Source organism: Heterocephalus glaber, unplaced genomic scaffold, assembly GCF_053883595.1.
Source record: "Heterocephalus glaber isolate CG9 unplaced genomic scaffold, H.glaber_assembly_v1.0 deba00001762, whole genome shotgun sequence".
Lineage (NCBI taxonomy): Eukaryota > Metazoa > Chordata > Mammalia > Rodentia > Bathyergidae > Heterocephalus > Heterocephalus glaber.
In genome coordinates this window covers 967543-979091 of record NW_028258459.1, presented here as the reverse complement: position 1 = coordinate 979091, position 11549 = coordinate 967543, and the positions used below count along the sequence as shown (strand labels likewise).

General features: G+C 48.4%; 1 protein-coding gene across 4 annotated transcripts in view; it reads right to left on the bottom strand.

Annotated features, from left to right (window-relative positions):
• Nucleotides 1-989: 989 nt before the first annotated feature.
• Nucleotides 990-11549, bottom strand: part of Tmem185a (transmembrane protein 185A) — a 34973-nt gene continuing 24413 nt past the window's right edge. For all 4 annotated transcript variants that reach the window (XM_087202050.1, XM_004871047.4, XM_087202051.1 and 1 more), the window contains 4 exons: nucleotides 8186-8269; nucleotides 4396-4572; nucleotides 3785-3908; nucleotides 990-2589 (listed from right to left, as the gene is read on the bottom strand). In XM_087202050.1, the coding sequence (XP_087058176.1) occupies nucleotides 2345-2589; nucleotides 3785-3908; nucleotides 4396-4572; nucleotides 8186-8269 (630 nt within the window). In that variant the 3' untranslated portion in view covers nucleotides 990-2344. The remainder of the gene's footprint in view (nucleotides 2590-3784; nucleotides 3909-4395; nucleotides 4573-8185; nucleotides 8270-11549) is intronic.

Below are 11549 nucleotides of genomic sequence, written 5' to 3'. Positions count from 1 at the left end.
CTCTGTGCCCAGTGCTTGATCTCTGCAATCATCCCTTTGCCATGTGGTGCTGGAGAGGGGTGTCGATCAGGAGATACGCATTCAAAGCACCCTGCCCATCCTACCGAACACACGTGCAGAGTCACTTGTCCATAGGCTCCTGCCACTCCCTTCTGGGCACAGAGCTCCAAGACCATCCAGAGATTTCCATGAACCTACAAGGCCTCCACCCTTGGGACATCCCGGCCCCCGGGGCCTGAGGGCCTTGGGCACAGTGGGTAAGGGCTGGGGAGCTGCAAGCAGATAGTCAATGTCACCATCTGCACTCAGCCATGTCCTAGCTTGTAACTTACGGCTCCTCCCTTTCCTTCTGGCCTCCACTTCCTGACAGGGAGACAATCATAGGCATCTGTTCCCCAGGGTTGTGAAGGGGACATACAGGGGGAGCAAGGCCCCTGGTGGCAATGTCGCAGCCACTGTGGGTACCTAACAAGGCATCTCCTGTATCAGCAAGTCTGAAATCCACTGAGCTCAAGAAAAGACCCATCTATGGCCTATGGCTACCTACAGGGAACCTTCCCCAACAGCAGCCTATGGGCTGTCAGTGGCTGCCATCCATAAGCATAGGGGCCCCTGAGTGAAGTTCCCACAGAACTGCAGGACAGCCAGGACGAGCCAGAGAAGCACAGAGTGTTTGGGGGCTAAGTAATCCTCAGCTGTTCACAAGACCCGACAGTATCTCAGGACCTGTACAGCGGCAACTTCAGTTATAAGCTGGTTCTGGTGCCCAAGGACCAGTGCAGAAAGCCTCCCTCACTAAGGCAAGGGTGGAGTGGTGTCGCCCAGCCACTTGTACGGTGCGAGTGACAAGGCCTTTCCATCTGTGAGCTCTTGGTGCTCCCCCTGGTGAGGGATTCATTACTAAGGGTGCCAGCCTCAGCTACGTGCAGCAGCTGAGAATGAGCCAGTTTCCCCGGCACCTCTAAAACAAGGTCCACACTGTGCACATGTAAAATGAGGGATCGGTTTATTGGACAATTACAGGCAGCAAAAATAGTGGACTTAGCTACAGTTTTTACACATTGAGCAGAAGTGCTGCAACATTCTGTCCCCTTTTCCCCTGAAACAGACTAGCACTGCTGGAGGCCACTGCCAGGGGCAGGGGCAGGGAGGAGGTGGATGTTACTTCTTTCCAACTGAGGCCACTGAGCAGCTGGTCACTCAAAAGCCTGCCTTGGCCACGTGATCAGTAGGTCACTGCTCCTTTTGATCCTCTGAAAAATGACCTACTTGATTCCACAGAAAAGGCTACTGCACTTGTAGGACCAGGATGAGCTGTCGTGGCAGAGTCTGATGTACCATGGCCACAGGGTCAGCACGGGCCAAGTGCCCCTCACTCTCCTTTTGGGCAATCACACTGCTCCTTCAGGATTTCTGCTCTCGGCCACCTTCTCCAGTGTCCCAGTCTCAGGCAGCACTTGCTAGGTTTCTGCTGGCCAGTGCTCCCTGTGTGTTAGGGGAGTATGAGCCATTTCCTGCTTGTCGTGGCTGTGCTGGTAGGGGCAGCCACTAAAGTCTTAAAGGAATCCCAGGGCGGCACAAATGACCATGTTCCAAGGGGGTCTTCAGTCTCTGGGGCCAGGCAGGAATGCCTCCCACCTCTATTTCCATAACAGAACACCTCCGTCTCCAGGGCAAGCTTGTAAAAAAATACTTTAAAAGTACGCTGTACAGAACCGGGATTGACACCGTATATTACAATGCTAAAATATTTGTATAAATACTATACAGGCATGGAGTCACTCACTCCACGGGGAAGGGCTCAGGGATGAGGCCATGAACACCTGTGCCCATCATGCTCAGAGGGAAACCCCTGTAGAGGAGGGACAGGGAATGCATGGCCGTGCTGGGTCTGCACACCAGGTGCGCTCAGATCTTGTTCCAGTCCCTGCTGGCTGTAGGCAGTAGGACAGCTCAGAACTGGACTAGGGTACAGACCCCTGGAGAGAACGTCTTCCAACAACACTTTTGATGGGGATTTTAGCACTTGGGAAAGCTGCCCCACTGACAGACGCTTCTTCTGCAGGCCTCTGGAGCAGCCATCGCTGATTGGGTACCACACTGCAGGTACTCGCCCTCGAGCAATCAGACTCCTCCCTCTCTCACATACCCGGCCCCGTGGCATCTCTCTCTGTACATGGCACCTGAGTCCTGCGGTGGGCTGCTGATCAGAAGTGAATGCCAACAGCAGAAGAGAGGGACGTCCCTGGAGGCCCAGCTCCACTCCGGTCTGGGGTAAAGGAGGTGCAGAGGAAGCAAGGAGGGTGTGCGTCCCAGGCACCTGTCCTCAGCTCCGCCGGGGCCCTTAGTCTGGCATTTCGATGTTCAGTTTTGGAGGTGGGAGGACGTACTTTCCAGGGCTCTGGGTGATAACCACCCTGGCCTTCTTGCGAAACAGGGGAGCGATTTTAGGAGGTTCTGGAACAGGCGTCTCTTCCATTTCTTCATTATCTTCGTGGTGGAGATCATACGAGATGTTTCCATATTCTCTCAAAAATGGGAAGACCTCAAGCAGAAACTGGCAGAAATCTTTGCGAATACCAAACCACCCTGAAAAATAAGAACATTCTCTTTGAAATGTGATGCTCTCCACCCTTCGTGTTGCCTGTCTTTCATGAACAAGAACTCTGACTGGTAGAAGGTAATGCATTAGCCGGCTTTCTCAGAAATGAGGACGGAGAAGGGCTGAATGCACATGAAGGTCTGGGGTGGTCACAGTGGGGTCCCAGAATGTCAGTGACAGCATGCCCAGGGCCCTGTGAGGGATGTGACCGTCGGACACAGCCCAGGCCACTTGAAGCAGAAACAGTGGCACACCCTTGGGCGCAGAGTACCATTCTACCTGGCCCTCCAGGGACGCTCACGGGTGCCCCAGGGTGAGATCCTCTAGGCAAGAGGATCAAAACCTGGGGTGCCCAGGCCAAGCTCTCTTTCCTTAATCTCCGGGGCCCAGGATGAAATCATGGGTGACAGAGAGCATTTCTAACCCAAGGATTTCTGTCACCCTCTGGAATCTGGGCAGAGGTAGGCACCAGTAGGCCCAGGGCAAGTTGCAGACTGAGCTCACGGGCTCTCCTCAGAGCTACCTCCCAAGGTTTGTTCTCCCTCTGTGTGTGTGTGTGTGTGTGTGTGTGTGTGTGTGTGTGTCTGACAGGGGGCTCTCAGCTTTGTGCTGGCACTTCTAGGACAAAAGAAGTAAGATCAGCCTGGGCTGAGGTCTGGACACTACCCCCAGGCTTCCAGAAGTAACCCTAGGCCCCTTGGGCTTCCAAGCAGCAGAGCTCCCAGCCCCACAAGGCAGGGACCCTCTTCAGAGATCATTTCTAGACTGTGTGCCACGGCATGCAGGTGGAGATGTAGAGGGACTCAGCCAGGTACAACTGGTAAGACTTGGTGTAGGCAAGATTGACACTGGGGCATGGGTAGGGCAACAAACAGGGTCTGCCTCCCGGGTTCCAGCGGAAGATGTGGCTTTTCCATCTACCTTCATCAGCCCTGTGAGAAGGTTGTTTGAGCCCTATTTTGCAGGATCAGGAACAGGAGCCCAGAGAGGTGGTGTCCTGCCTGTTTGCACCAGAGGAGCGCTGCGTGAGGGACCGGCCAACGAAAAAGGAGGCCCTTGGTAGGTCTCGCTCCTTCCTCCTGTGCCCTGGGACTCATCTTTTCAGATGGACACACACACACACACACACACACACACACACACACACACAGGTCCAGGGCTTCTGAGATGCTGAATACATACAGTGGTTTCCACCCTTCTGTCCAAACGTGGTTGCCATCAGCGTGATCAATGAGAGCCACAGGGGGACAAAGATGGGAATGCAAGAGAAAGCATTGTGGCCATCCAGTTTGTGAACCAGCAGAATCTGGGGAAAAAGACAGAGTGAAGTTCCCGTGGATGCGGCATCTGCACACAGATGGTCCATAGCCACCTCTGCAGGTAGCCCTGGACATTAGGTCTCAGAGGAGGGAAAGTCACCTCAGGACAGGCAGGAAAGCCTCCTTCCTTAGGGGAGAGAACCAGGTGAGATCTATATGGAACTCCTCCTCATGCTCGTTCTAAGGCATCCAGTGTCCACTGGAATTCTCTACAGAACTTCAATACGAGACCAGGACATGGCAAGGCCCCTCTTGAAGAGCCGATAATCAGCCTGTGTTGTCAGCACACTGCTCTTGGCCAGGACCCTGTGCAGCCCCCAGGAGAAAGAAAGGATGCCCTCTGTCCCAGTGCTCTCTCTCCCAAAGGGTGCACTGTGACGTGCAGTGCCTCCACGCTGCCTGGCAAGGGATGCAGGATGCTGTTGCAGGGAAGGCTGGGCTGGGGGCTGAACAGGTTTCCTGCAGAGAACTTACCTCAAAAGTCAGCAGTGGCACCACGATGGTCATCCAGCTCAGTGCCATGGTGATGTGAGTCCTTCGCTGTTCTGCAATCACGTCCATAGAGCGCAGGAACAAGACGGACCACACGATGTAATAGAGGACCACCAGGCACAGGAAGGACATGAGGATCCACAGAGGGACGCACACCACCTGTGAGGCGGAGAAGAGAGGAAATGTCTTCGAGATGTCAGCCCAGTCACTGGCTGGCTGGGACTCTCCAGGAAAGCCTGGCATGCACAGGGCTGCCTTGAGGGCAGCACGGGAGAGGAGACATGCAGCAGGTTCAGCCCAGGGTCTGCTGCTGTGCTACAGCCATCAGCCTTCCTCCTTCAGAGACAGCTGGCGTCTGAGCCACGGCTCTGCATTACCTGGGGTTCTGTTGCTCAGTCACTTCCTCACATACTCACTCCCACTCATGCAGGCTCTGCCTGCCGCTGCTGCCACTCTCACTGGTGCCAGAGGCATCAGCATGGTACCAGCACCCTGTGCCCACACACATCCTCTTTCCCTCACACAATGTCTTCACAGGCCGGCTCGGCAATCTGCTCCAGCTACTTTACTCAGGTATTTGGGACTCTGCTCCCCAGAAACTTCAGCTGACCATTCCCCCCAACTTAGCGAACCTGGCAGATGTGTGCTGGCTGCGTCATGCTACTCTGACTCTGACACACCAAGGCACATCCTGAGTGTGTGGCTGTGGCAACAGAGGGACTTCACCTCACTCACTCACAAGACACCACCTAGCCAGCCCCCTCCCTTTTCTCCCTGCTGCCCTGTCCCCTGGCACTCTTTTCCCTGGTCCCTTTCTCTTTTATGGATGATCACGCAGTACAGTGGACTGCTTTAGGTGTACAGTTCTGTGAGTTCTAACATGTGGACACTGGCATAGCTATAAGCAGCACACAGAACAGTTGTGTCACCTTGAAAAGTCCTTTGTGCTGTCCTGCCATTTTCATACCGTCATGTCACTATAAGCCCTGACAACCATGGGTCTGTTCTGTCTCTGTCCTTTTGTCCTCAGAAGGTTGCCCTGGTGGGGTTACACAGACAGTGACCCGAGACTAGCTTCTCTCTGTAATGTCCCTGTGATTCCTCCAACTGTTCTGTGCAGCCCCAGGTTGTTTCCTTGTAGTCCTGTGGCATTCCACTGCACAGATGAGCAATGCCTTCATCTCACTGCTCACTGAGGTTGCCTACAGCTCTCAGGTATCAGTCGAGGTGACTAAAATTTGTACCTGGCTTTTTGCGTGGCTCTGTGTTTTCATTTCTAGGTTAGGTACCCAGGAGCAGGACTGCTGTACCACATGGTATGTGCATGTTTAAGTGTAAGAAATCACCGAACTTTTTACCCGGGTGCCTACCCTGTCCTGCCCTCCTGGCAATAATGAAGGAGTGTCCCCTTTCTCTGCATCAGACCCACTCTTGGGGTTGTCAGTGTTTTTGTTTTTTTGCCATCCTGAAAATGGCACAGCAGGACCACACCGCAGTTTTATTTTGCCTTTCCCTAATGGGTAATAACGTTGAGCGTCTTTTCTTGTGCATTACTAGATCCTTTTTGTGAACTGTCTTTTAAAGTCTTTTGCCAATTTTTAAATTAGGTATTTTTTTTCTTATTTTGTGTTAAGATTTTGGGCTGGGCATGGTGGCACATGCTTGTAATCCCAGCACTCTCAGAGGCTGAGGCAGCAGGAGAATCAAGTTCAAGCACAGCCTCGGCAACTTAGGGAGACTCTACTTCAAAATTTAATGAATTAATTATTTTTAAAAAGGGCCGGAGATGTAGCTCAATGTGATGAACCTTGGGTTCAATCCCCAGTTCCACAAAAACAAAAACAAAACAAACATTCAATTATTTGTATATTTTCAATATAAGGACAAGTTTTGCTAAGTACTGTATAATAATTTTCTCTTAGTTTGTGTCTTTTCTTTCCTTTCGTTTTAATTTTAGTACATCTGAATTTATGATTTCTTTTAAAGGCTATATTATTGGTACCATTTCTAAGAACTTGTCATTTAATTATGGGTCCCCAAAATTTTGTCCTATATTTTCTTCTAATAGTTCTACAGTTTTATATTTTAGTTTATGATGCTTGATTTGAGTTGATATATGTACATGATTTTTAATTCTCCTGACTAGTTTGGAATTCTTGATTACACGTTTTGCTAAAAAGTCTATGTGTTGTCTGCTTGCCTCCTTTTAAAGCACATCTGTGATGGGATTCATTTATTGGAGTCCCTTTCGTGGGTAGAATGATAGTCATCTTAACAGCCTTATTTGCTCTGTCTTGTTCATTAGAGGAAACATGCAATTAGACCACCTGAGAGCTACACAGGATTCAGGAGAAAAAAAATCACTCTGCTTGCTGTAGAAAACATTCAAAATTCCTAATCTTTTTTTTCCTGATTGTACTTATAATAAAAATTGGATTTGTCCAGATCTGTCTCTTCTGTTACAACAGAAGGAGTTTTGAACCCAATTACTATTCTCCAGATACAGTATCCTGAAGACACAGGATGGGTGCCTGAACAATATTTCTGATTAAGAATATTTTATTAAGCATTCTGGACATAAGTGATAAACCTAATCTCTACTTTAAGTTTGAAATCTGTGCTCCCTTATTTTCTTCCCTCCTCCCAAATGAATATTTTCATTTTTTTAAAGAAGTAAACACTACTTAATACAGAGAATGTCTGTGTGCAAAAGTACACATCAAGCAGCAAGAAAAACAGAAACAAAAATACTGGCATGACCACATGTCCCACAGGCAGTATAGCTCTTCTTCTTTTATTCCCAACCTTCTATGCATTTACTCATTGAAACAGTATTGTATTCTCTAATTTGTAGCTCACTGCTTTTCTATATACCCTTCCCTCCTTCTCCATCTTCATCCACAATCAATTTTAACCAAAAGCCTATTAGCTGAAGCCACAGTTCAGAAATATGATTTATGACTCCACATTTAGCAAGAGTGAAAACTGGTACAGGTTTTTTGAAAAGCAAATTGCCACACAGTATATATATTTAAACATCTCAAAAAGTTCCCACCCTTTAGTCCAATAATACTGTTTCTAGAGTCTTTCCTAAGAGAACAATAAAAAAATCACACACTGACATTTATGCATAAAAATATACATTGCAGTTTGAATGAGAGGAAACACTAATGTTTACAGCAAATAGTTGACAATAAGTAACTATTTCAAAATAGCTATTAGAGGGGATTTTGAATGTTTCTTCTCAACACAAAGAAATCATAAATGTCCGAGGTAACAGATATGTCAGTTACCCTGACATGATCCTTACACATTGTAAACATGTATTGGAACTTCACACTATACCCACAATATATATACCCATATTTACTATTACTCTGTCAATTAAAAAACATAAAATCTTAAATATATATTGCAGCATGTTTTAAAATTGCAAATAGTGGCAACAACTGAAATATTCAGAAATAAGGGGATGGTCTGATAACTTCAATTAAATACTTTTCATTGATTGCATTTTAAGAGAAATATTTATAGATATATACTGACATGGGTGAATACTTTTATGTTAAAATTTTAAAAGCAGGATACAAAATTTTACATGTAGTATAATCCCAACTATTTACATAATGAAACACACTAACCATATTATCTCCCAGAATGGGAATATGGGTGATTATTAGTCTACTACATATACTCGTCCATGTTTTCCAAGTTTCTTAGAATGTACATTAATTACTTTTATAATAAAAGAAAGTTTATTTGCGTTACATACAAGCCAGGGCCAGTGGATGATCTTGTCCAGTCTTAAGGCGATGAATATAAACTGCAGAATGTTGACAGAACACAGGATTTCTAACTGAAAATAAAGAGAAGAATCAGTTAAAGTCAGAGCTGAATTCAATGCTTCAGTTATGTGGTTAATGCACTCAAAGGCAAAGCTAATCACAACACGGTCAAAGTTGTATTACAGTACAGTGGCAATTATTGATTTTCGGCTCTGGAAGAGCACAGCAGCGCGCTGCTGAGGAGAAACAGGCCCTGCTCTCCCCTCTCATCCCTCTGCTTGGTGGCTGCCCTGCCCTTTTTGGGGCTGGACGCCTGAGTGCTGCTGGGCTGACGGGGAATGGCCCTGTTCCCAGGTGTGGTGCAAAAAGAGGCAACTGGCAGTGGATGCATTCCCAGCCTCCTTCCTGCCCCTACCAGCAATCATTTACCTGTAACCACTGTACACTTTACTTCTTTTTCTCATACCTAGGACTCAGCCCCACACCCTACTTCTTTCTTTCTGGCTCCTTGAAGGCTCTCAATTTGAGATTCTTTACTGCATTTTAACCCCACCTGCACCACTGATCCTTCTGAAACAAACAAGTGAACTATTACTCATTAAAACTAAAACCCCCAATCCAAATAAGCCCACTGTCAACTAACTGTGTGAGACACAAGTGGCTACGTGAGCCCCATGTGACGAGGCTCCCACCCCACTAGGAAACTGCTTTCATCAAGGTCAGTCACCAGTGCCAGCAGGCAGCAGAACACTTGCATCCCCCTGGGCAACCCCGCAGCATATGCTATGGTAGACCCCTTTCTGGGCTTCAAGGGTCCCACCACACAGTCTTGGTGTGCTTCGAGTGATGATTCCTTCCTGGGCTCCTTTACCTCTCCGTAAGTAGTGATACTCCCCACAGCCCCCAGATCTGTCTTCTCTCCCGGCTAGAGAAATGCATGTGGCAAAACACACTGCTCCACTCACTGCCCCAGCCTGCCATGGCTCACCACGCTCCCCAGTGGTCAGTTCTCAAATCTGTCTCCAAGCCAGCCTTCCTGCTGCACAGCAGAGCCAGCTGCGCAGGCACCACTTGGCCCTCCCAGAGGCACCCTGAGTGAAGTCTGTCCCCAAGTGAGCTTGTTATTCCCCACTCCTCTCCTTCCCTCCACTCTAAGGCACCGCAGCAGCCTGATTTCCCAGGCCAGGAGCCCAGGAAGCACCCTGCTCATTGTCCCCCAATCTCATGTTCAGTCACCACATGTGTGCATCCCCCGGCCCCACTTCTCGTGCATCTCTGTGCCCATCACAGCGGCCTAGGTAGGCCTTCCCTGTTTCCAACCACTGCCACCCACTTCCACAGACCCCTGACTAGCTTCCCTACCTCCAGCCTGGATGGCCCTCTGCTCCCAAAGCTCCCAGGCTGCTCTTCCTTCTGTGACAGCCCTTGTCCTTGTCTACCAGATGGAAATCTGTGCCCTATCCTACAGCTTCCTCGAAGTTTTCAGCCCAGCAGCCATTTAGTGACTAAATAACTATTCCATAGACCTCTGGGCCAAAAAGAATACCTAATATTTCTACTGATTTAAGTAATTAGGTCGAAACTTAGTATTTCCACACTGAGCCAATTGGAAATATGAATCACTAAGTCACAAGAAAAATATTATTTTAGCACAGTGTGGTGGTGCATGCCTATAATCCCAGCTCTCTGGGAGGCTGAGGCAGAAGGACTACAAGTTCAAACCCAATCTGGGGGACTTAGCTAAACCCTGTGTCAAAATAAGAAATAATAATAAAAACAGAAATAAAAAGGAATAGAATAAGGATGTAGCTCAGTGTGAAGGCCCTGGGTTCAATCCCCAGTACTGCAAAAAAAAAAAAAAGCATCATTCTTTAAAAACCCTAACTAATTCCTAATGAGATGTGTGCCCGATTGTACCCAATGTCCCAAACCCTGGAATTAGATAAGGTACTTCCATTCTCATTAGCTGCTTTTCACCTGCATTTCCCCACAGTACTAGCTTTAATCACAGCAGCTGCTGAGAACTCAGCTTCTGAAAGACACAGTGTCATCAAAGGGAATGTGGTGTAACCTACTAATCCAACTGTAAACCATCCTGAGCTGGTAGTCTGAATGGTGCCAACAGATGCCAGACAGCAGTGCTTTCCCCCAAGCGTCTACTATCACTGTGCCCTGTGAGGCCCCTCGGGTGCCCAGAGCATGTCAGCACATGCGCGGAGGGTGTTTCTGTTCAGCCCCACTCCTGTGTGGAGGCTCCTTCCCCTGCTGCCCACATGGCCCCCGACCTCCGCTCCAGGCACATCTGAGCTTCCCTGGAGTCCATGCAGCTGACAGGTTTTTCCTGCCTCTATGCCTTGGTGTACCTGAAGTCCGCCAGCTCTTTCTGTCCCAAGGCAGGGTGCACCAGCAGACCCTGGGTCCTCCTTTATAGCTCCAAGGGAACCTACTCCCAGCCGGCCCCTTGCTTCTGTACACTCTCTTCCTTTGGTAGCATGAAAGTCTACAGGAGCTCAGCTCCAGCATGTTGTTTCTTCCCATGGGTGGGAAGGCCAAGGGCATGAATGTGTGAAAGACTAACATTCTGCAACTCCTGCCCGAAGAACTCTGAGCTCTGGTGTAGGCTTCTGCTTTCCAAGAAACCAAGTTCAACATTCTCATAGGTTTTTAAAACTTTCTTCTTCAGCCCTGTCTAAGAGCTTTCAGATAGCCCTATGGATGCTGCTCAACCCGGCAATGCTGCTCCTGGGGACAGGAGTGACTAAGAAACATGCAGGAGCACTTTCAGATATCAGAGAGACCTGGAGGACACCACCACCATGTGTACTTAAGGCATAAGGGTCAGGGATATACGTCCTGCAAAGCACAGGACAATGGCTGAACCAAACGCTTCCCATCTGGAACGCTAATAACACACCTCCCTCCTCCCCTGAGAAACACTGGAGCAAGTGGGACCCCTTAGACTGTTTTGATTTTCAGGACTTAAAAAATTTTTTATTTTATTTATTTTTTTTAGGATTTTTTTTAATGCAAGCTTTTGTCATGATTTCTTTTTTCATTTTTTTAATACTGGGAATCAAACTCAGACCCTTGTGCTTACCAGGCAGGCACTGCACCGCTGAGCTACATCCCCGGCCCTGTCATGATTTTTTAAAGCTTGGTTTTACTCCATTTGCTCAGGTAATAGGAACAACACACTAGGCAACAGAGGCAAAGAGCAGAAAGGTGCAGATGACCAGGTGGAATGGTGGATATAACCAAGTGGGAGAGCAGACTAGGGTGAAGCTGGATAAGGGTTCTGGAGGTAGTAAAGAAATGTGAGGGTGCAGTAGGAATTTAGGAGGCAACAGCAGG